The 26,265-nt window shown below is 39.0% G+C and overlaps 1 protein-coding gene across 3 annotated transcripts in view; it reads right to left on the bottom strand.

Annotated features, from left to right (window-relative positions):
- Dock11 (dedicator of cytokinesis 11) overlaps positions 1-26,265 on the bottom strand; it is a 225,854-nt gene that overhangs the window by 99,282 nt on the left and 100,307 nt on the right. For all 3 annotated transcript variants that reach the window (XM_012951928.2, XM_004671477.3, XM_045141070.1), the window contains exons 11-20: positions 24,409-24,549; positions 23,073-23,285; positions 16,900-17,022; positions 14,962-15,044; positions 12,162-12,284; positions 11,903-11,979; positions 7,735-7,919; positions 7,587-7,652; positions 4,695-4,787; positions 2,260-2,383 (exon numbers count right to left, since the gene is read on the bottom strand). In XM_012951928.2, the coding sequence (XP_012807382.1) occupies positions 2,260-2,383; positions 4,695-4,787; positions 7,587-7,652; positions 7,735-7,919; positions 11,903-11,979; positions 12,162-12,284; positions 14,962-15,044; positions 16,900-17,022; positions 23,073-23,285; positions 24,409-24,549 (1,228 nt within the window). The remainder of the gene's footprint in view (positions 1-2,259; positions 2,384-4,694; positions 4,788-7,586; positions 7,653-7,734; positions 7,920-11,902; positions 11,980-12,161; positions 12,285-14,961; positions 15,045-16,899; positions 17,023-23,072; positions 23,286-24,408; positions 24,550-26,265) is intronic.

Raw genomic sequence — 26,265 nt, 5'->3', positions numbered from 1 at the left:
CAGTGGCTGGAGGCCATGGCACACCAATTATCTGCCCCCTCTTTAAAAATAAAAAGGCCAGTCTGTTGGGCTTGTCTCGGTAAAATAAGTGTGAGCCATCCCATTCAACTTGCTTTTGTTATTCTCATTTTCACTGCCCTCCTGATACTATTATATGGTGGGTCCTTTTTAATTCTTGGACCTTTGAAATAGCTCCTTAACTGGTGTCCCTTCTGTCTTTCCTTCTTCCTGTTGCAATTCACACTACCTTTTATTTTGCTGCCTGATCTGTTTTCCTCAAAAATAGCTCTTACTAATATTTATAACCCTTCAATAGTTCTAATGACAGAATACAACCAAACCCATAGCCTAGCGCTCATGGCTTTGTTTAAGCTAATGTTTGCTTTTCAAGTTGACATCCTATGATTCCTTACCCAGCATTCAGTGCTCCATCTTTAGTCAGTTATTTGTGGGTTTCTGTCTATCCTCAATATTGTGACCTTGCATCAAGCTGCGTCCCAGAATACTCTATCTTCCTTCCATCATGGTATTACCAAACTCCACACTATTGTTTAAGATATCACTCATTTCAAATCCTGGAAGCCTTCCCTCTACTAGCTGAATAACTCACTCTTCTCTGAGTTCATATGCCATGACTTTCTCAGCAATCACTATTATCTATCTTGTATTAGAACTGTCTGCATAGGATTCATCTCCTCTATCATAAGCTCTTTGAGGATGAGCTAGCTCTGTGGATTCTGTTTTTTAATATATATTTATGAATGAGGAGGGGGAGAAACACACCAGGACCTACTGTCACTGAAAACAAACTCCAGTCACATGCACCACTGTGTGCATATGGCTTTACATGGGTATTAGAGAATCAATCCTGGGCCACAGGCTTTGTAAGCAAGTGCCTTTAACCACTGAGCCATCTCTCCAGCCCCAGATCTGTGCATTCTTAACTTTATTCTTCAAAGTATCCACTACAAGTATCTTTCACTTAATATACAGGAATTATTTTGGAAAGAAAAAAGACAAAAAGGGAAAGACATGAGGCTGGAGAGATGGCATAGCAGTTAAGGCACTTGCCTATAAAGTCTAAGAACTCAGGCTCAATTACCCTGCACCCATGTAAGCCAGATGTACAGGGTGGTGCATGCATCTGGAGGTTGTTTGGAGTGCCTGGATGCCCTGGTGTGCCCATTCTCTCTATCTGCCTCTCTCACTGCCCCCCATCTCTTTCAAATAAGCAAATAAACGTATATTTTTAAAAGTACCATTACCAGCACTCAGGACGCAGTGGTAGGAGGATTGCTGTGAGTTCGAGGCCACCCTGAGACTACATAGTGAATTCCAGCTCAGCCTGAGCTAGAGTGAAACCCTACCTTGAAAAACCAAAAACATAAAATAAAATAAAATGAAAAATACCATTAAAAAATAGGAAAAACAGACCCAGGATAGAATGACTGGCATACCAGACAGGACATGCTGACATTCATAAAGGGGAAATGACATGGGCTATGTTTATAGGCCACATATGCTCTCCTAAACCTGCCTTCCAATGGCTTATCTAAAGCCTTCCTGACATGGGACTAGTACTGGCACCTTGCTACTAAAGCTTATTCAACTTCATTAAATCTGTTTCTTCTCATTAGAAACAGACAGCACTCAACCTCTCTCTGGCTCATAGAGAGAGGTCCCTGGCTCTGGGCTCACTTCTTTCTTCCTCAGTAGGAAGGACAGGAAAAATATGGCTGCTGGGCATAAAATAAATACATAAAAGAAATAACAAGATTGTTTCATAATGTATGTTTCTCTCTGAGAACAGCAGTATCACTTTATGTTGCTTACATTAGTTTCAGTGTATTGGAAAACATGTGCATAATAATGTTTAATGTACACTGTAATAAAATCAACATCATAAAATTAACATGATAAATTATATGCCAAGGAACTATCTTTTCTGGATGGATATCACTATGCTGTTCAGGATAACCTTAAATTCCTGGGCTCAAATAATTCTCCAGCCTCAACCTTCTGAGTAGCTGGTGCACACCAATGTGCCTGTCTTACCAATGGACTTTATGACACAGAAATTTACTTTTGGTTAAGAGGTAATGTGATACACAGCTTAAAGAAAGTTTGTTATATCCTAGACAACTTCATTTCAATTATCTGTAGAGAGAGACATATAAAGAGTAAATGACCCCAGATTTGATCCCAGACACTGCAAAAGAAATAATACAGTAAGATGTAATGAGTGAAAAGTGCACATACCTGGAGTTTCTACTGTATCCTGCTTTTTGGTTGTTCCCTTTGTGTTAATCTCACAACTTACATGATAAAAAGTGAAAAGCAAATGATGTTTTTGATGCAAGTGAATGGGTAGCTCAATTTTAACCTGAAATGACAGCAAAATTATATGTGGTACTTTGTTTTACTTTGCTTTAATGGTCAAGCTAGACTGTCAGACATTCAGTCAGCTTCACAATATAGGTCCAAAATACTCCCCATGCAATAGTACAAGTGGCCAATTAGCAGGTATCATTTAAATATATTCCAAATACTTTTCTGGTCAGTTTCAGTTTGAGGGCAATATTCTCCTGGGTTGTAAGGGCTGATTTAGTTTTTTTTTTTTTTTTTTTTTTTTTTCTGGATAGCCCAATGGATTCTTCTGGCTTCAACTTTGCAACAGGGTTTTAAAACTCTGGATCAAAGCCACATCCTCACAGACCAGAGATGCTGCACAACCCAACCAGAACCAGTGAATGTAATCCACTGAAAATGTGCACTAAATTTGAAAGGATACATTTCCCTAAGTTGTTGTTCCCTTGTGCTTGAGAAAAAAAATAAACCCTTACAAATAAATGTGAAAAAAGCCACTGTGGTTTTACAGCTACAAATTATAGTTCATATAACTTTCTCTAGAAGAAAAATACTTTAGGGATGGAGAGAAGGCTTAGCAGTTAAGGTGCATGCCTGCAATGCCTAAGGACCCCGGTTTGATTCTCCAGGTCTCACGTAAGCCAGATGCACATGGTGCATGCATCTGGAGTTCATTTGCCATGGCTAGTGGCCCTGGCACGCCCATTCACACTCCCTTTTTCAATCCCTCTCTTTCTCTCTCTCTCCCCCTCTCTTTGTCACTAATAAATAAAAATAAAATCTTTAAAAAAATACTGTCCTAGAATTGACAAAAATTACCATCCATGACTCAGGAATTTAGGTAAAAAGTACTCCTTGTAAGACACCTTGGCATTTTCTAATCAGAAATCAACTGTAAGTGTGTAAGAGACAAATTAAAGATTTAAATGATGTGGTATACATGTATGTATACATGCAGGTACACAAGCAGATATTTTTCTTGCTTTTGTGGATATTATACAGTGAGTGATCAAAAAGTCTATTCATTTCAGGCATCCTAAAAACAACTGGATCACTCACTATATTCCTAGTTCTCTGTACTGTCTGACATTGGTTATAGATTTGAACACATCAAACTGCTTGGTGATGGACATCTAGTTATATTATCATACATTCAAGGCATGGTTTGGAATGTTACAACTAAGGTCTGTTGTAGGTGTATTTCACTACAGAACATGTCTATTCACTGTATCCAGACCATCTGGGTATCGAATGCTCCGCTGCACATAAATATGGACATACTTGCCCCCCTGGGTGGCAAAAATGCAAGACACTACTAATTCCCTCCCCATTCCCTAGGAAATTAGGGGCATTGTGAGAAAGGAAATGAGTGACGCCTAAAGCTTGGGTATCAGGGCTCCATACAAGAGCAGGTGGACTAAGGGCAATAATGACAGCAGGGAGAATGGTTTCTGACCAAGCCAAGAACAGAGATATGAAGACTGGAAGAAAGAACCAACAGAGCATCTGGCCTGGGATGCCCATTCGGGTCCCATGGAAACACTAAGAAGCAAAAGATTTGGATAATCAAAAGCATACAGACTACAAGAGGCTGTGAAAAGAGACACACTGGGAAGTATGCAGAGATTCAGGGATAGAAAAGCAGCAAGAATAAAAACAAGAGAGAGACAAAGGCAAAGAGATCAGGAGGGAAGAGCACCCCAGTCCAGTTTATCTGTGCTCCACTGGGGGTGGGGGAAGGGCACAAGGCAGTCAACGGGATTGTGGTGCCCAGCTGTGCAGCTTTCTTCCTCGAGTGCTTCACTTAACAGACGGGCTGCCTCCTGCTACATAAAATCACTAGGAAAAAGAGTGAGAAGTACTTTCAAGAAATGCTAGTCTGGCTTTATCTCATTTATGGATTTGCTTACTTGTGGTATTGGAGACTAAATCCAGAGCCTTGTGCATGCTAAACAAGTACTCTACTACAGAGTCCCATCCCCAGCTCTATCTTCTCCTCCTCCCTCTCTTTTTCTTGAGACGGGGTCTCATGTGTTCTTTAAGGCCAAGGAAATGGAGGCTCAAAATGAGAGGCAGGATGGTCAAAGTGAGTAGGGCTAGAACCCTGGGTCAATTTTGAGGCTTAGGTCTCATTTTGTTATCTCAACTCAGGCCTTAAAATTGTGCACAGACTTCCCACTGTCATCAGAAGAAGGCAGGAGCCCTTTGCTTAATGCAATGACTTGTGTTTTCATGGAACAGAACATTCAAAGATTGCATTGGCAAATAAGGTGACAGAGAAAGAGGTAACAACTACTACATTTATATATACCAGAATGATGTTTTACCTCATCATAGAACTCTGGATTCTGATTGTGATGCGAGACAACAGCATAAGCATTTGTGGTAAAAACAGACCCTGCAGGTTTTCCATATATACACTGCAAAAGAAGCAAAGAGAGTCACCACTCTGAACATAGCTTTAAACAAGATGCTGTGGAACCATATACAGTTAGAAGCACTATGAATAGGAGGCCATGGCCAAATCCACTCTGCTCTCACTGAGTCGGTAAGTCTCCAGTCACTCCAGATACCACTTGAAAAATGCCTAACTCTACTTTAGGAGGCTTTCAAACCACTGGCAACCAAAGAAATGCCCTTCGAAACTAGGTGATGGTAAGAAGCCAAACACTTCTTGTCATTTATGAGAATTCTACCCCTGAACCACCAATACTTTTTGTGATTTAGAAGGGAGATCTGCTGGGCATGGTAGCACACGCTTTAATCCCAGCACTTGGGACGCAGAGGTAGCAGGAGCTCAGGGAGTTCAAGGCCACCCTGAGAATACATAGTGTATTCTAGGTCAGCCTCAGTTACAGCAAGACCCTGCCTTGAAAAAACAAAAAATAGAAGAAAGATCCTCTCACACCAACTCTATGAAGCTTACTTTGCTCATGCCACTGAGGTCTCTTGATATGCTAGTCAGTAATAAGAGTTTTTATATGCTCATTGTGCAGTGGATAACAGTATTAAAAAAAAATTGGGGCTGGAAAGATGGCTTAGTGATTAAGGCATTTGCCTGCAAAGCCAAAGAATCCTGGTTCGATTCTCCAGGACTCATATAAGCCAGATGCACAAGGGGGCACGTACATCTGAAGTTCATTTGCAGTGGCTAGAGGCCCTGGTGCACCCATTCTCTCTGTCTCTCTTTCTCTCAAATAAGTAAATAAATAAAATATATTTAAAAAAAACAGAATTCAGAAGCATTCATAGGATAAAATAATTAAAAACAAAATGTCTATTAAACTACAGACAAGCATATGTATGTATGTATGTTATTTATTTGTAAGCAAAGATAGCAATAGATGAGAGACAGAAAGAAGAGGTGTGTCAGGCTTCTAGCTGCTACAAACGAACTCTAGATATATACACCACCATGTACACCTAGCTCTATGTGGGTACTGGAGAACTGAACACAGGTCATTAGGCTTTGCAGGCAAGTATTTTAACCATTGAGCCCTCTCTCCAGTCCAGCTTACATTTGTTTAATGTGGCATCTTATGAGGCACATTTTAAAAATTACTGGATTTCTGACATGCCAATAATAAATGTAAAGATTTCTATGGTTCCATGGAACAATCCAGTTTTTCACTTCAATTGGCTTAATAAGTTCAAAAATGAATATGGACCCAGCATGCCAAAGTACTAATTGCCTCACTGTTACTCCAGAGTGAGCCTGTAAGCCAGCTAAGAAATGAAATTAAGACTCCATATAAGTGCATATCCAGCTTTCCATAAATATGGTTATGAAGGAAATTTTCAAGAGCTGTTGAGAGGTAACTTAAGAATCTCTAAGTACACAGAAGATACTGCATAGAGGAAAAGGAACAGTTGTTCTCCTCTTTACTGAAGGGAGAAGCAGAGAAAAACACAGTGCATTTGAGCTACCTAATCCTTAATTTGCTTCTATGTGAAAAAAAAATCTCTTTTCAAATGTCAGAGCTTTGCGATATTTAATGATTTAGTTGGAGGCACATGAGTATCTTTCCCTAGAGAGTTTAAGAACATTTCTCTGATTTACACTCAAGCTAGAAGCAAGGAGCCAGAGAAACACTTTATAATGGCTGGGTGTTTTCTGACTCTTCTTTCAGATCTCTGATCACTGGGACAAAAACCAAAAAGCAAAGACCAGCAGTAAGAAACTGTAAAGGCACTGTGTCATGACAGGTACTTAAAGATTGCTCTGTGAAATCACACTGAAATTCTGCTTTGCAGCCAATCACAAATCCAGGCTTGGAGGCAGCATTTGGTTAGTCATGAAATAGAAGTCATATATCAGACCAAAGTTATCATGCTGTACATCTGTCAGCTCAAAAAGTCTGTTTGGGTTTTAAGGAGAAAAGAGTTTATGGTACCATAGTAAACTATCATATCATAAAAATGACCCTGTGATTAGGCATCAGAGCAATACAAAATCAAATAGAGCCAATGCCAAAACCTAGTAGGTAAAGTTCACCCTACCCTCCCATTTAAAAAAAAAATACTTTTATTTATTTGAGAGAGAAAGAGGCAGGAAGAGAGAGAGAGAAAGAATGGATACACCAGGGCATCGAGCCACTGCAAATGAACTCCAGATGCATGTACCACCTTGTGCATCTGGTTTACATGGGTCCTGGGGAATCGAACTTAGGTCCTTTGGCTTTACAGGCAAGTGCCTTAACTTCTAAGCCATCTCTCCAGCCCATCCTCCCATTTTTTATTCTTAATGTGGGGGATGAAACCTAGGTCTAGGCGAGTGCTCTATCACTGAGAAATACTGCTGATTTACCAAACTCCCCACACTTAATATACCCATTTGTACAGCTACATATGCTCCTAATCTCATTTTGTTATATATTAACATGTAAACTTACTGTTACATATTACAGTGGAAAATATCATATGGCTCACTTAGCACATTTTCTTTTTTTTTTTTTTGGTTTTTCGAGGTAGGATCTCACTCTAGTCCAGGCTGACATGGAATTAACTCTATAGTCTCAGGGTGGCCTTGAACTCACAGCGATCCTCCTACCTCTGCCTCCTGAGTGCTGGGATTAAAGGCGTGCGCCACCACGCCCGGCTCACATTTTCTTTTTGACGTGTAAAGAAATTAAACTTGGTGGATGGTACTACTAAGTACCATAATTTCCATGTCTACTACCACTTCCCAAAATGTATACATATCAATATGAGAAACAAACCTTTAGTGCACAAGCATCACTTTCATCTGAATCCCGGAATTCCACACAGACTGCAATGTTCCTTGCCTAAAATGATTAACCATCCAAAAATGAGAAGATGATAAATGATATTTTATCCTCCAAAAATGTATAGTTTATCTTAACTTACCTTGGCAAATGTTTTCTGGCTATCATATTTTAATTGCAAGGGATAGACATACAGATGGTTTTTGTAAATAGTAAATGGATAACAATATTTTGTCATTTCTGGAACAAACTCTTCAATCTCTACAGTAATATTTTGACAATTCTTTTCAAAAGGTTTCAGGGGCACATATGATGAAGTAATACAATCTACAATAGGAAAAAAAATGAACAGGCAAAGAGCATATAATTTAACAGCCATTAACACATTCCTTCATTTATAAAAATATACATGGGTCATGTTCTCAAAGAGCAATATAAAAACAGAATTCTTAGTAGGTGACAAAAGCATCAAACAACCACTCTGAGAACCCAAAAGGACACTATGGAGTAGCGTGCTGCTGATCTCTGGGGAACCTTCACACCAGGCATGGATTGCTATTTCATTTTCAATGTTGAGCTACTTGCCAAATATAACACATCATAATTTTGACAAATTTAAACTCTGCAAAGAAATCTATTATACTTTCCCTCTATGGCTGCAATTTAGCTTTCACTGCAAATTTTTATTGGGACCAGGGAAAGAAATAAGGGTAAATTTATGCTTCCAATTAGCTCATGGTGAGCCAGATTTTTAGAGAAGTTTACTTGGTGCAGGTGCAAATTTTCACCAAAAAATAAAGGAAGCCTTTTGAAATGATAGATCTTATAATGTGTTACCAATAATAAATTCAATACTCCCAACATGTGCCTCAGAGAAGTTTAGCTGCATATGTTTAATGAGCTGCCACTGTAGTGAAGGTTATTCACATACTTAGGACTATCAGGCAGCATATCTTTACTGCAGAGCTATACTAACGGATTAGGAAGACCCAGGATGAACTGGGCCCAAGGACACAGGATTTCAGTTGGGTTTGTTTGTTTAAGATTACTAAGGCATCCTCATAATAAAACATCTGGTAGCCCAGAATAAAGGTTCACAAGAATTTATCATTCCACTATCCCGAGATAGCTATTAACATTCTGATGCTCTTTCTTCCAGTCTTCTTCCTATATATGTTTTATATATTAAAATATGAATCCTACTGTACACAAAAAAAACTCAATCTTGATTGTCTGATATTCTATCTGATACCTCATTCGCCAAACTATAAGCCTCAATCTGAATGGTTCCATGAACTTTCAAGGTACTGATGGGTCAGACTGCTTTAAGCACACTGACAGTGTTGCTTTGTGGTTGTTTATGATTTCTTACCAATGTAAAGAACATTTCAAAGAACATCTCAATGCATAAACTCCTGTATAGATTTCAAATTATTTCCTTTGAAAAATATAATCTACTATAATCTTACATGTTTTAAAATGTAAATTGGCTATCACATCCATGCATACAAGCATTTAGTGATTTCTCAATGCATTTAGAACACAAATCTCAAGTCTTACCATGGTCTCTACAATTCCCTGAATGACCTCATCCTTCCTATTTCATTTCTTATTCCATTGTTCTCATTACACATGACTGTGGTGCAATACTGGCTTCCTTTCTGCTCAAAAAAAATCAAGTTTATCCCACCTCAAGGTCTTGATAACATACTTAATGCCCTCAGTCTGAAATGTGCTATCTCAACTATACCATATTTGCTCCTTCTCTCCTTATAGTTGCTGGCCTTATGATAAGTCCTCTCCTGGCCACTTGTGAGACAGTTCAGCCTGCTTATCTACTCAATTACTTCTTTGCTTATTTACTGTCTTTGAATAGAAGCTCTGCAAGTTTAAAGCACCTAGTAGCCTCTAGATAAATTTTTACTCAAGTACATCTTCAGTGAATGAATGGATAGAACCTCAAAGTAATCACACCTTAGCTATAGACACCTGAAGATGGTACCTATAAACCAAACTATTCATTTCCTTCTCATGACAGGTAATGGTGCCTAGTCAAAACCTGGTCAGAATTCATATTTTCCCTTTGTTTTAGTCTGTACTTTGGTGCTGGGGATGAAACCTATTATGGACTTTCATTTTATGTTCTATTCGTGATTTTAAACCTTATGTTTCCATAATTTTGATTGATGAGCAAAAATGTTTTTTCTTCAAGCCAGGCATGGTGGCACACACCTTTAATCCAAGCATTTAAGAGGCAGAGGTAGGAGGATCGCAGTGAGTTTCAGGATACCCTGAGATTACATAGTAAATACCAGGTCATCCTGGGCTACAGCAAAACCCTACCTTGAGGGCTGGAGAGATGGCTTAGCGGTTAAGCGCTTGCCTGTGAAGCCTAAGAACCCCGGTTCGAGGCTCGGTTCCCCAGGTCCCACGTTAGCCAGATGCATAAGGGGGCGCACGCGTCTGGAGTTCGTTTGCAGTGGCTGGAAGCCCTGGCGCGCCCATTCTCTCTCTCCCCCTCTATCTGTCTTTCTCTCTATGTCTGTTGCTCTCAAATAAATAAATAAAAAATGAACAAAAAAAATTAAAAAAACAAAAAACAAAAAACCCTACCTTGAAAAAAAAAAAAAAGCTTTTTCATTACAACTGTGAATATTTTTCAGACATTTTCTATCCATTTAATTTTATCTCCTGATTGTCTTTGGGGTCTTCTAGATTCTTGTCTTCAGATAATACCTGCGCAATTTTAAAATAGTCTTGCTATGTACCCCAGTTTGGCCTGGAACACTCTATTTAGACCAAAATGGTTCCTGCCTTAGCCTCCTAACTGCTGAGAGCATAGGCATGCACTAGTATGCCTGCCTGTCCTCCTTTTTTTTCTGAGGTAGGGTCTCACTCTAGCTTAGGCTGAGGTGGAATTCACTACGTAGTCTCAGGGTGGTCTCAAGCTCATGGAGATCCTCCTACCTCTGCCTCCGAGGTGTTAAGATTAAAGGCATGTGCCACCACACTTGGCCTGACTTCCTTTTTGATCTCTTAGTTTATGAATGAAATAGAAACCTAAGTCATATGGCATGGGCTTGTAATGCCAATTACTTAGAAGGCTAAGTCATGAAGATGACAAGTTCAAAGCTTGCCTGGGCTACAGAGTAAGTTCAAGGCCAGCCTGGATAACTTAGTGAGACTCTGACTCAAAATTAAAAAAAAAAAAAAATTGGAAGAGGGCTGGGGATGGAGCTCAGTAGTAGAATGTTTGTCTAGCATACGTCAAGCTCTGGATTCACAACTCAACAGCATGTGCATATGCATCTGTGAGCACATGGGAACACACACACACACACACACACACACACACACACACACCCACACACCCAGCAGATAGGCTCTGAAGATGGCTCAATGAGTAAGAGCACTTTGCCACATAAGCACAAGGGCCTGGGTTTGATTCCCATCACCCATGTAGAAATTCAGGTGTGGCCACACATGACTGTAACCCTTGTCCTGTGAGGAGCAAAAATAGGAGAAAGAGAAGGGCTTGATTGTCAGCCAGTCTGGCTTGAAAAATGGTAGCTCAAGATACAGTTGGAGACTGTGTCTCAAGGGAAATAACATCAAAAAACAACAGAATAGGGTATCTGTCTTTCTCCTCTGGCCTTCACACATATGCACACACAGAACATTCACCTGCACACATATGTACATACATCATACATGTACACACACATGAGAAAAAAAACTGAGAGGGACATCTAATATCATTTATCATACATGAAGTATCTGACATAATGAACATAGCTCACTTGCTAATCTGCAATTATTCACCATGTGTACTGGGTTGAATACTGTCCTCCTTAAATGTATGTCCACCTGAAGTCTCAGAATGTAAATTTTCTCATAATAAAAAAGTATCTTTTAAGATGTGATTAATGAAGATGAGGCCATGCTGGATTTGGGTGGGTCCTAAACCAACTGACTGGTATCCTTATAAGGTCATGTAAGAACACTGTTGTTTAAGAAGGCCATATGATAACAGAGATACCACCAGAAGCTAGAAAGACATAGGAATGGTTCTTCCCCAAAGCATTCAGAAACAGCATAGCTCTGCCAGTAACCTGATTTTGGACTTCTTTCCAACTTCCAGAACTGTGAGAAAATGAATTTCTGTTGTTTTAAGCCATGCAATTTATAATACTTGATTATGGCACTCCTAGGAGACCAATACACTAGGTAAACCACAAGAAAAATATTGGAAAGACAAATACCCAAGATCCAAATATAACCATCTAGGTTTATTTGCAATACATTCTTACTTGATAAATCCACAGGGACACATTCCACTGTGATGTTTAGCTGCCCAGGAATAATCTGCAGTTTGGTCTTTTCTGGCCTAGGGATAAAGTAAGAAAATTTGAGATTAAATTATGATTGCTAAATGCACTAATTACCTTATATTCAATCTTTAAATGTTTAATTATTCAGCTCTGCTCATATATAACTCACATTCATCACTTTAAGGAGATGATAATTCACTGATTATATTCATGTACTACAATACTGTCACACACTTACTTTTTGTACTCTGATAACAACTTGAGAATGTCTTCATTTGAAAGCTTGCTACTGTCTTGTTTATACAAAGGGGAAAATCTCCCATCCAGATCCAGAGAGCCTTGAATATCTTTGAAAATGGGTCTAGAAAAACAATATAAAGGCTTTCAGAACAAAGTATAAAGTGCTAGCACTGGTGGGAATGTAAATGAATAGAACATTTTTGGAAATGGTTTGGTGGTTTCTCATTAAGTTAAGTGTAAACCAATTCTAAAATACTGCAATTCCACTTCTAAGCATATTTCCACATGCTTCATGAAGTTCACAGATTTGTCATAACCCCAAATTGGCAGGAAGTCAGCAATTTGTCGACAAGTGAATGGATAAACAAATTGCGGCATGTTATACAATGGCATACTACTCAAAAAGAATGCACACGGCAACATAAATGTATCTCCAAAACATACTGATCATAAAAAGCAAAACCCAAGTGTGCATGCTGCATGGTCCTGTTTCTATGAAGTTCCAGGATACATAGAAATTCATCCACAGTGATAATCTGATTGATGGCTGCCTGGGGTGAGGGTGTGATGGTTGGGCCCAAAGGAAACTCTCCCAGTCATGTTCTGTACCTTGGTTAAAGTGGTGGTTACACTTGTGGACATTCATGCAGTTAGATATTTAGAATGTATGCATTTTATCAAATTTAAAAGGTATCACCATAAAGTTGTTAAACAAATTCAATCTTTAAGATAGATTTATATAGAGTTGGATTATATTTATGTAGACATGAATTTGAACCATTCCTTCTTCCTCGTTCCCTCCTACTTATAAGCAGCTAATTTTACTACTAAGATGGAAAATAATAATAAGCACTCAACACACTGAAAGCAGTGATAGTCAGAAACCTAATTACCACAGCAGAGCCTCTGAAGATGCAGTTAAAGTCCTTAACCCCATAGCTCCTAAGTATACCTCCTTTATTTCTAGTAACAAGGGTTTATCATACATCTTTTAAATACTCTAGCAGTCTTTAGAGTAAATTCTTGTTGTTGCTGACAACAGAAACAATTCAAGAAGGAAAAAAAAAACATAATTCCTCAATAGATCATGGAATAAAGATGTCAGAGTTGACTTTTTTTGACTGGCAAAACATCATCAAGTAGTTATTGCAACTGGCAAAGGACAGCTGTATGTCTTAGTGGTTAAATGGACTTTTAAAGACAAATGTCCCTGTCCTGATCCTATTCTGCCACACACTATTAAATTTAGACATGGATTTTATTGTCTTTATCTTTAACTTTGATGTCTCCATTTCCTTATCTCCAAGATGGTGTAATGGTACATGTCTATTAAGAAAATATACATTATTCCAACTATGGTGGCACATGCCTATAATCCTATCCCTCAGTAGGCAGTGGTAGGGAGATTACAAATTCAAGGCCAGACTGGTCTATGTGGTGAATTCTAAGCAAGCCAGGCTACACTGACAAGACTATGACTCCAAAAAGGAAGGAAGAAAAGAAGGAATGGAGGAAGGGAAAGAGGGAAAAAAGAAAAGCATACATATATTAAGCACTTGCATCAGTCAATGCTTTAAACAGTTATCAGTTAATAACCATTATTCATAATAACAGCAATACCACCAGCAGCAATGCACTATTCAGATTGGAGCCATATTTCACTCTCTAGATGCCAATCTGCATTACTCTTTGCTGCTCATCCACCCTGGGCTATCTAGTTTTACCAGTCTGTAAAACAAGGAAAATAGTGACTTTTCAACCATCAGCATGCAAAACACTTCAAGATCTTCCTGCAAATAATTACAGTGACATATAGAAGTTATTTAACTCATAATCTTCTAATCTTGTGCTGTTCCACAGCACCTAATGAACATCGTTGATTGAATTATTCAAACATGGTGCTCTTTCTCCACAAGTTCCAGTGAGCTGTACAGGCTGTGCCACAAATAATTCAATAAACTTAACACAAAGTGAGCAAGCAAAAAATAGGTTTTAACCATTTCTGCCTATAGACTCACAAGATTCAGATAAAATAGTACAGGGCTGGAGAAATGACTTAGCAGTTAAGGCGCTTGCCTGTAAAGCCAAAGGACTCAGGTTTGATTCCCCAGGACCCACATAAACCATATTCACACAGTGGTACATAAGTCTGGAGTTTGTTTCCAGCGACTGGAAGCCCTTGGGTGCCCATTCTTGCTCTCTTTCTCTACCTCTCTCCCCCCCTTTCAAATAAATAAATAACAATAAAATATTTTAAAACAGTACAAACTACTATCGTATAAGGGTTCCACATAATGTATGCTTCCAGATCTTGCACTCCTAAAGTACTAGCTGAATTTGTCACCAGGAAGCAAGAAATCTACTGATTAAAACTTGTAACTCACGACTGCATTCTTTGCCATCAAATTATGATACATTTTCCAGAATTATTACATGATAGTGTTTCAAATCATGAACTTAGCCAACTCTGAAAGAATGGGTGTACTGTACATAATTCATTAAAAATTTTAGTACTCTGGAAAAAAATCCATCATTTCAGCAAGTAAGTTCTATCTTAAAATGCAATCAAGTTAAGAGGTATTAGAAGAGTAAACCAAGTCAATTTTTTTTTCTAAAAAGACATGAAAACATGAAAAGGGTTTGGGAAGTGGTCTTTGGTGCACAAGAAATTCTAAAAGACTTTCTTCTGATCTAAGGTACAATTGGCCTGCCAGAATCAGGCCCCTGAATGCTGGTAAGGACATTGTCTACTTGTAAGATCACTAGAAATAGAAGGGTCAGGATTACATTACACGAACCTGGCTGCCCAAGCAAAGGGCATTCTGTATTGTCCAAGGCGGCTACATACTTGTTTAGCTGTCCTGTGAACCTTCTGGGCTGTCTAAGGTTGGAAAAAAGATGGGATTAAGATTTGTTTAGTCGGCCATGGATTTACTCCAAAACATAATCTCCCCACAATGTGCCATTATAAAACATCAAGAATCTAGAAATAAATATAGAAAGAGCCATGCATAAAATGCAACACATGTCTACTACCTATTTTTTAAAACTGAAATATTTCTTTTTTTCATTTTTCATTTTTTGGTGGTGAACCCAGGGTATTGAACTCTACTACTAAGCCAAATAAGCTCAAAAGAGATGGTTTAGCAGCTAAGGAGCTTGCCTGTGAAACCTAAGGAACCAGGTTTGGTTCCCCAGGACCCACCTAAGCCAGATGCATAGGTGATGCATGCAGCTATAGTTCCTTTGTAGTGGCTACAGGCTCTGGTGTGGCCATTCTCTCTCTCTCTCTCTCTCTCTCTCTCTCTCTCTCTCTCTCTCTCTCTCAAAGAAAAATTATATATTATATGTATTTTTTGAGGTAGGGTCTTACTTTAGCCCAGGATGACCTAGAACTCATTCTGTAGTCACAGGATGGCCTTGAACTAACAGGGATGGTCCTTCCCCTGACTGCTGGGATCAAAGATATATGCCACCATGCCCAGTTCAAAAAGTATTTTTATAGGTTTTCTCATTAACAGAGCTTTCTACAGCTCAGAAGTCAGGCAAAACAAATACAGGATATACCAAAAGCCTCTTGTGAGGATACCTTAAGCCATCTTAATATATATTTCATTGCACATTGCAGGCAGATGGTCATTATTCTTTGAAGAAGTTGGTTCTAGGTACAGTTGACCTTTCTACTCCCAAGATAAGGCATAAGTGACAAGAGCCAATGCAATTAGTCTGGTGTGGGCAGGAGCTGCTGTTTGCACAGGCAATATGACATGACAAAGATCAACTGCCCATAGGGCCTAAAGAGGCTGCCAGGTGCTAGCTGGATGCTTGTCCCTAGGGACACAGACTGCTACAACCTTTTATGTATATTGTCAAGGCCTCCCCCAAACAAATTAGTCACACATCTCCTTGGCATTTTCCACTTAATAAATACTATTTGTATGTATAATGAAATGCCGCATACAATAGATTGATGGCTCTTAAATATGCATCAGCTTTAGTGTACTAATGAATTGTTCCACAAACCCTTTCCTTCCCCATGTCTCAGTTTCCTCATTTATAACATCAGAGGATGGGATTTGATCAATGATATCTAAACAACTGGATGGCATGATTTAGAAATTTTGATAATGCCAAATTTTAATGTTGCCACTTAAGGACAACATTCAGCAGAACAAAACAATAAAAGAAATCTCTATTTAATATTCCAGAGTCATGAAAGAAAGTCCTAACACTGTTTGTCCTCACTGATTCAGAGACAAGAGTAAATCTGGATACATGTGAGTATCTTCAGAGAATATGGCATTCCTTCAAGAAATGTCACTGCCAATGTCATTTAAAATATCAGTAAAAGGTAACTTCTGGGCTAGGCCCATGAGTGAATTGGCAAAGCACTTGCTATACAAGCATGAGGACTGAGTTCAGGGACTCCACATCAATGTAAATGCAGGGCATGATGGTGCACAACTATAATCTCAGCACTCTGGAGGTGGAGGCAGGTGGAGCCCCAGAGCAAGCTGGCTAGCTAGACTAACTGAACTGGTAAGCTCTGGGTTCAGTAAATTGCAACTGAACAAGGCATTTTATATTGACCTCTATCCTCTACAAGTATGCACACACGTATATGCACATACCCATGTGAACACACATATACACACGCACCCTTTCCTCTGCTCTACACACAGATGCATGCAAAGAAAGATACACTGTAAATTAACATTTTAGTTTTTAGGAATTACCTTTACTGGATCTGAATTTTTGATGTATGGTTCTGCACAGTGAGTGATGTTTCCTTGGAGCACCTTTTCAATTCTCACAACTAGAAAAATTTCAGGATGTGGATTTGTCACTGAGAAGATTCCCTGGGGGAAAAAAGAAAGTACCTCTGTTAGAGTTTTATGTAACATTGTACATATGGCTGTTTGGTTAATGATTCCTAGTACTGTACATAGTACAGAATGTTGATATTCAACATAGGACTGTGTCCAGGATTCTAGAAATAAACTTTTTTTTGTTTTGCTTTTTGAGTCAGGGTCTGGCTATGTAACCCAGGCTGGCTTGAACATGCAACAATCCTCTTGTCTCTGCTTCCCAAGTACTGACATGACAGGTCTGTGCCACCATGTACAGAAGGTCACACTACTTTCAAATATATTTCAAAACCTCCAAGATTCCTTTCCAAACAGATTCCTTATTTAGTTAGCAACCTTGCATCTATTAACTCCCAGAAGTACAAATGCCACTGTTGCAATGTAGCTTCTATTTGGTTGTATTTGCAAGGTGATTTCATAGACCTAATGAACAGAACATGTAGTTTGGTTTAATTAGCATGTACTAATACAGTGTATATTTCCCAAGTAGATATATATTTTAAGTGCAGCTGCATGTAACTACAAGGCAATTCACTTATGATTCATATCAACTGCAATTAAGAAGAGTACAGTTCACTGCTCTGCTTAATATGAAAACTAAATCATCCTATGTGGTGGTTTTAATGTCAATGTATGTCCCCCATAGCCTGAGGTATTTTTTTACTAGTTATGTACATAGTGTGTATACAGCCATATTGGTGCCATCGTTAGCCTCCTCCCTGTACTTCGCCCTCCACAGGGACCCTCCTCATTGGGGAATGATGGTCATGCATTGTGAGGTTAGCCATCAGTTATTGGTAAGAGGTCGTGCCTGCAACTCAAGTTGCCAGCTGCCTGCTGGAGGAGGTGTCATCAGGGGCAGATCTTCCAGCCCTAAGGTGTGTAAAATCCAGTTTAAGCTCTGGCTGTTTGTTTGCTAGCTGCTGGTGTCTCTGCTATGGATCTATGGAAGTGAGCCAGCTTCTTCTGCCATGATGATGCTTCCCCAGGATTCCATAATCCTGAAATAAACCCTTTCCACTCATGACCTGCTTCTGGTTGGCTGCTTCTTCCAGCAACAAAAAAGTAACTATGGAAAAACATTCTTTTGTTGCCATTAGAAGAGCTCAGGTGCTATCCATGTGAAGGTAGGAAGAAGATGATCCAAAATGTAAAGACACTGTATTTAAGGGCACTAATATAGGCACAACCAAAGTTGCATTAGTTTCCCTTTGAGTTTCTGTGGAATAACCAAGTCATCCCCTGAATAATTTGGTTCCTTCCAAATATATTATCTTCTAAATTCTGTTAGTGCTCTTGTCTGTCATTTGAAGAAGCATCACACAAGTGTATTTGAGTAGAAAAATCCATCCCTGGGTCTCTACCAAGTTTTATTTTCCTGCTTTGTATATTACCACATTCGTTTTCAATGCATTTGAGACACATTAGCTCATCTGTTCCAATTTGAAGGCTCTGAGTGTGATGGGGCAAAATAGAAAACAGGGCATAAAAGTGAGCAACTCACCCCAAAGTTAAACAGCTTGTAATGAGCCTGGATAATGGCTGTGAATTCCCAAATAGCAAGCATGAACAAAGTGGTTAAGCATGGCTCAAGGGAGCAGGTGTGGTGATGCATGTCTTTAATCCCAGCACTGGGGAGGCAGAGGTTGCCGTGAGTTCGAGGCCAGCCTGAGAGAGAGTACATAGTGAATTCCAGGTCAACCTGGACTAGAGGGAGACTCTACCTCGAAAACCAAAAAAAAAAAAAAAAAAAAAAAAAAAAGGCTCAAGGGTCAGATGTCCTGGGTTCATATTCTGGATTGGCCATTTATGGGTTTAGGCACTTCACATCTTTCTAAAGTCTCAAGTTTCTCATCTATGAAATGAGGGAGCTGAAAGTAACAATTTTGTAAACTTGTTGTGTGGACTAAATGACATAATGTATGCTAAGTATCTGGTTGTTACTAGTGTGGTTTATCAAAGTGTGTCAAGGTCACAGAGCTTGGCTGCTGGTATTGCTGGGAACATGTTGCTCAAGCTGTGAGTTGGGCTGGCAGATTGCCCAAGCTGCCCCTGCTGAAGGTATGTGGAACAGTACACCTTAAGCCCAATGCTTCTTTTTCCATTTTTAAGAGGTGGGGGTCTGCATTGCCATAATGTTTGTTTTCCCATGTTGAATTTCTTTGCCAGTTTCACTTCATCTTTTTTAAAGCTTTCCTGGACTGAGGAGGTGGTTCACTGGTCAAAAGTGCTTGCTACACAAGCCTGAGGATCAGAGTTCAAATCCCCAGGTAAAGTCAGATGCAAGAAATATACATGTCTGTACTATCAGCAATGGGAGGCAAACTCAGGAGAATTATGAAGCTCACAGACTAGCTATTCTGGCATTCCAGCAGGAGAGAGTGAGAAAAAGCAAAGAGAAAGCAAGAGAAATGTGAGAGAGTGCCAGCCTGTCTCAAACAAGATGCAAGGTGAGATCCAACACCCAGAGCTTGTACTCTCCGATCTCCACATGCATGCTGTGCCATATGTACCCGCACATACATACACACATGCTCTTATTCTGTGTTTCCTTCCCTTTTTTCTTCATTTCCCCTTTCTTCCTTCCCTCCCTCCCTCCCTCCCTCCCTCCTTCCTTCCTTCCTTCCTTCCTCTTCCATCTATCCTTCTGTGTTGACTAGGCTGGCCTAAAATCCATGGATTCATATTATCCTGCTGCCCCAGTCTCCTAAATATCTGGGACTCTAGTTGTATAAAAGTGACTACAATTTTATCAGTGAAATAACTTACATAGAACTGTGATGGGTTAACTGCATGCTTTATCACACTCAGTTTTCATTAAACCCTTGACTGCAGACACTAGTATGGATGTATTTTACAGGTTCTGAAAGGAGGGGGGCTAAGAGAGGGTTATGTCATAAGAAGAGGGTGAGAAGACTACAGCCTGAGCTTCTAGAACAAAGAGCCTATACCATATTGCCTCTCACCTTTGGGGTCCATGCTCCCAGCATATCACAGGATTCAAGTAGATTAGACTAGCAAGAATGCTCATTTCAGTCACTACCCTTTGCTGAGCAACTATTATTCCTCATTCTCCACTATCTTGTCATTTATTTATACTAATGCCAGCAATGAGTATTGTCATTTTTATATACTTGCAAGTGGACAAAAGCATGCCATTTTCACTCATTTAAGATCACTGCTAGGGCTGGAGAGATGGCTTAGCGGTTAAGCGCTTGCCTGTGAAGCCTAAGGACCCCGGTTCGAGGCTCCATTCCCCAGGTCCCACGTTAGCCAGATGCACAAGCGGGCGCACGCGTCTGGAGTTCGTTTGCAGTGGCTGGAGGCCCTGGCGCGCCCATTCTCTCTCTCTCCCTCTATCTGTCTTTCTCTCTGTGTCTGTCGCTCTCAAATAAATAAAAAATGAACAAAAAAAATTTAAAAAAAAAAAAAAAGATCACTGCTATTGCTGTGACTCCTAGCAGCCATGTTTCACTGAGCAATGTGCCTGTCATAGTGATGAGTGCTTTCTGCGAGTGCACACTGTGTCTAGGCCTTACAAGCCACTTGGCAGGTATTTATCACTAGCTCCAAGCCACAGAAGAGAATGCTGGGGCATATAGAAGTCCATTTTCACTGACCAAGGAGGATGTAGTCTTTGGAGCTATTTGATTTCTTTCTTGCTTGCTTGCTTTCAGTTTTTTTGAGGTAGGATTTCACTCTAGCCCAGGATGACCTGAAATTCACTATGTAGTCTCAGGGTGGCCTTGAACTCACAGCAATCCTCCTAACTCTGCCTCCCAAATGCCAAGATTAAAAGCGTGTGCCAGCATGCCTGGGCATGATTTGTTTTCTGTCAGTTTCTAGTGTCATTCTGGTCCTAAAATGAGGTAGAAGTGGCCAGAGAAAAAGCCCAAGAATACAGTGTGGGCTGGGAATTCGGTCCCTTTACAAAAGGCTTCTTGCCTACTCCTCCTTTTCCACCAAGGAAGTATGGTCGTACCTCTCTCCCCAGAGCAAATCTTACCCATTTTACTGCCCACTCCTTCTAGAGAACAAGAGAGATTGTTGCATAGAGCCCAGGATCTGGAGAGGCGTGTAGTGGTGGTAGGTATTCTAGTACTTCTATATATTATAACACTGTTGATGGAGTTCTCTAGGATTTAGGTCCCAATCCTGCCTTTACCACTCTCAGCTATATAATAATGAGCAGCTTACCCAACATCCCAGGGCTTCTGTTTGCTCACCTGTGAAAGAACGATACTTACACCATTTCATAAGACTATTTTGGCTACAAGAGACACCCATGGAAATGCTGTCACACAAAAGGTATTTTTTTAAATGTTAAAATTGGGTGTGGTGGCATATACCTATAGTGATAGCTACCCAAGAGGCTGAGGCAGGAGGGTAGCTTGAACCCAGGAGTTCCAGATCTGCCTGGAATACAGAATAAGATCCCATCTCAGAAACAAAATGAAATAATAATGTTGGTCTTCTTTCTTCCTGATCTAGATTACTGAACGACATCCTGATCTACAATTTCAACATTCTGTACCAATATACAGGTAAGTACTTTGACATAAAGCAATAAATTTATCATTGAAGATATGCGTTATATTATGGGGGAAACTGTAACATATAATTCAATAGTAGGTTCACAAATACTTCTAATACCACTTCCATTGTCCTGGAATGTTCATATCTGTGACATCCATAGACAAGTAATGAGCAAAGAGGCTGTAAGTGAAAAAATTTAGGCAAAACCTACCACAGCTCCACATGAACAGTGACAGAACTTATAAAGAAGCCTTATACCACTAGCCAACCTGTAGTCATGAGCATAACTTTGACACTCAAAATCTCAATGTTTAGAATTTAGCTGGAAATAATTTTTTCAAAGCCATATGCATGAAATGTAAAATGCTGCATTTATTATATAAAAAATTACAAATATTCTAACTCGTAGAATACCATGTTAGCTTTTAAAATGAATGTGAGTGATCTGGAGACATCTACATAAGATACATAAGACACTGAATGCATAAGTGTGTATAAAATACTATGAATATGATATAAATCTCATAAAAGTATATAGAATGTACACATATATATTTCTGTTGATACAACATCTGTTGATGTTATACACACACACACATTTATTTATTTATTTATTTATTTATTTATTTATTTATTTATTTTATTTATATAACAACAGAAATTTCTGGAATGAGGTCTATGTAAATTCCATATGGGTGTGATTTTTTAAACTTTCTTTATATTTTTTATATTGTTAGCATTAAGAATGCAACATTTATAATAAAAATAAAACTATATATTTATTTTGGAAAAAGTCAATCTCTATCATGTGATCAGTCTTATTTAAACATGTATTCCCACTTCACTTCTTTGCCAGGCTTTTATTTCCCTTCAGGGTAAAATATCCAGAGGGCTCTATCAAATCTCTATGGTCTCCATTCTGATCGGATGCCTGGGAACTGGTAGGCTCTTTCTTAAGACAATTCTTAGCTTATTAGCACCAGACAGAATAGTACAGAGGAGCATTATGGGTGGAACACAGCAGTCCTCCCACTTTGCTTTTTCAAACAGAAAGATATGTATCAGGAACTTTTACACTCCATTAAAACTATCTTCTTATAATGGATATAAGAACATAGGGCCAGTGAGATTCTCTTCAAAAGAAAAAAACAACAACAACAAAACAAAACAGAACCTTTTGTCACCTATTACCTATCAACTTGCCCAGAAGATTCATGTGTGTATGGTGTTGTGTGTATATTGCATTCTATCTCACAAAATACCTCCTTTGAATCTCACATCATGGATCCACTTAAAATGTTACTTTGCTAATATGTTATTAGCATGTTCACTGGTCTCCATTTTACGCCCATCACAGTACTGTTAGCCACCAGAAAAAAATACAGATAGATCTTCTAAGAGATTGAATACCATAAGCAACTTGATCTAAGGGCATGAAATATAAGGCACAGATATTTTTCTTTCTTGTTCCAAATGTGCTCTGAAAGCAAAATATTACTATTTACCTGCTTTATGTAGCGTAACTGAGATTCAGCAATTCCATGAATGAAAGTTTCAGGTGAAGAGCCCTTTAGGTTTCCATCATTGGCCACTTGGGCTGATGTGCCCCACAGCATTTCACGGACAGATGGAGGGTTTAGGTCTACGTGAAAGTCAGCTGAAATCTTACAATTGTTCTTTACATCAAATAATGCAAGAATAATAAAAAAGGGCTCAACCTAAGAATGAAAACAGTTACATTTTAAATGTTAAGAGGTTTAAGTGGGGCATTGGAATGGGAAAGAAACAAAATGCAAGATCAGTCTTTCATTCAAGTTTTTGTTAATATACTTCCTGAGTTCAACATTTAGTTAAAACTGTACTACTGTACAGAAGAGGGACTATCCAGAACTAACAACTTAGTCTTAACTTCTGTTAGGTATAAATAATTTCATAAGTTGTGAATTTTTGAAAATGAGCAGAAATCAAAATCTACATCGAAACTATTAACCCATTAATACAAATGATTTCTCTACACATTCAATGAAACCACCTCCACAAAAATGCCAACAACGTAGAGTAGGAAAAAAATCTCCCCTTCTGTTAAGTTCCAACTTACTAGACTATACATGTCATGAGAGCTAATATCAGTCAATATCAAATTCTTGACAAAAGCTTTGCCCCATCAGCAGTTTTGGAAGACAAGATTCCTCCCTACAGATGGCATTTGGAAGCTGGTCACAAAGAGAAATTTCATGCCAGATGGCATAAAGATTAACCCTTTATTGATGAAAAAGTGTTCTGGTGCATTTCAGCTACTTTGTAAAATAATCCATCATCACTTGGTATTTTTAAAAACTAGACACCAAAAATAAAGAACATAAAATAGTCTTTTAATGATTTTTTTTTTTTTACATCTACTGCTTCAAGTATTTCTGGGCATGGCATATAGTAATTATATAGGCCAAAATGAATCTCATTCTATAGACTAGGAAGGGGGCCTAGCATAGCATGTGTGCCCCACCAGGGCTTTGGGGATACTTATTCATTGCTATGAACCAATTTCCCAGAAATCATGCTCCCTAGTAAAATTCACAGTGTGAGTTGGATTTTCTCGGTCCTAGAGATGTGTCCCTCCTGAAGGGAAGTGCTCTCTCCATCTGCTATTCTAAGGAGATAAGACTTGCATGAATACTCTGTAGATGAAAATATGCTCATATTTTGGCAAAAAGGAGGCGTGGAAGTCTTTGTGTCAATTTTTTCATATGTAACAGTAGAAATTTCATCCAGGAACTTTGTTCTCAGTCATAAAAAAGGAAAATATACTTTTAGTATGTTGATAGGAGGAAAAGTCATACGTACATTTGTGGGTGGTCCTTTTGCATTGTCTCCAATGTGACCCAAGATATTGAAAGTTAAATCATGGCAGTTTACCAAGAAACGCTTGTTACACTTTTCTTCAAATGGCTTTACATCAGGTTCAATGCCTGAAAAGTCCAACCTCTACAAAATAATATCAAGCACTTATAAAAGATTCATATTAATATTTATTGACATAGATTCCAATTAATAAAGTAAAAATGGCAGAGTACAACAGTTATCTGTCCACTCATTTTAAAATATTTTATTCTTATTTATTTATTTGAGAGAGAGAGAGAGAGAGAGAGAGAGAGAGAGAGAGAGAGAGAGAGAGAGAGATACAGAAATAGGCAGGTACACAGAGAGAATGAGCACGCCAGGGCCTCCAGCCACTGCAAACAAACTCCAGACCCATGTGCCCCCTTGTGCATCTGGCCCTGGGGAATTGAGCCTCATACCGGGGTCCTTAGGCTTCACAGGTAAGCTCTTAACCTCTAAACCATCTCTCCAGCCCTGTCCATTCTTCATTTGAACTGTTTGTCAATGTTTTTATGTCACAAACTTTTGAAGAGCTCTTACACTAATTTTCAAACACTGGCGAAGAAATCCTATGTAGAGTTGATGAAAATCTGATCTAAGACAATCCACAGGTCACAAACTCTTATCATGATCTACAAAGACCAATATGGCATGACTCTTAGCCTCTTCTGCTATCTGTGACCTCACCTCCTATCATTTTTGATCCTTCATTTCTCTGCTTCAACAACACTGGCCTCTTTGGTTATTTTTCCAGCATACAAGCATGCTATGACCACAGGGCCTTTGGATTTGGGGTTCTGTCAGTAACTTTCTTCCCCCAGAGAGCCGCATGGCTTCCTCTCTCATTTAATTCATGTTTGATCAACTGGCACTTCTACAGAGAGATCTTCCCTTGACTCCCTGTCGAAAACTGCACACTTCTTGAAAGTCTGTATTTCCTTTCTTTGATTTATCCAATACTACTTTTTCATATTTATTTAGTTGTTTATCATTTGTGCCCTTCATAAAATATACATTCTAAGATGGTCAAATTTGTTTCCTTTATGAGATCTACAGGAGCAAAATCGACAGCAAAAGGCCACAGAAATAGCAAAATGGTCTCTTACCTAGGAGACCATATAGATATTGATGTTATGGACATAGCTGTGAAATACAAATGATTGGAAGAATTGGGGTATGGTAGGTAGAAATGGATTTAGTTTGGCATGTAATTTGAGTCTGAGGTCATTATTAGTAGGTGGATGGAAAACTAGGAAAGGGTTAGGTGCTGGGAATCTGGATTTGAAAGTTACTGGCATCGAGGGTGAGAAGCAGTCAGGACTGGAGTCTGGGAGACCACCTACGTTTACAGGATGAACACAGGGAGAGGCATCTGATTAGGAAATGGATAAATGCCAGCTCGGCTTCTAACAGTGCTGGGGATGTATTCTGGCTGCCACTGAGAAATACTTTAAAAAAAAGTACTGGTATTTCAAGCTGAATGCAAGTTTAAAACACAAAAGGTATTGGGAGTCAAGGAATTCCACTGGGGAGGGCAGACATCTGTCTCTCTTCAAAGAAACTCCAAGTTTCTCCAGAGGCTCAGGAAATCTAAGTACCCCTGTTTACTCAGAATGGCTGAACATGCTTACATTCCGTGCATAAATGGGAAGAAAAGGGGGACAACTTACACTTTCATTAAAGTCACAGACACAATCAGTGGGACATGACTGGGAAAAATTGAGAAAAGTACACTCCCAGTATGGAAAACTCAGGCTAAAAACCACAAAAAATGTGTCAATTACTTAAGCCACCCAAGCCACGACAGGTTATTATGCCCAA

The sequence above is a fragment of the Jaculus jaculus genome, chromosome X, assembly GCF_020740685.1.
Source record: "Jaculus jaculus isolate mJacJac1 chromosome X, mJacJac1.mat.Y.cur, whole genome shotgun sequence".
In the NCBI taxonomy this organism is placed as follows: Eukaryota; Metazoa; Chordata; class Mammalia; order Rodentia; family Dipodidae; genus Jaculus; species Jaculus jaculus.
Note: the sequence above shows the minus strand (reverse complement) of the source record. Positions and strands in the feature narration are given on the sequence as shown.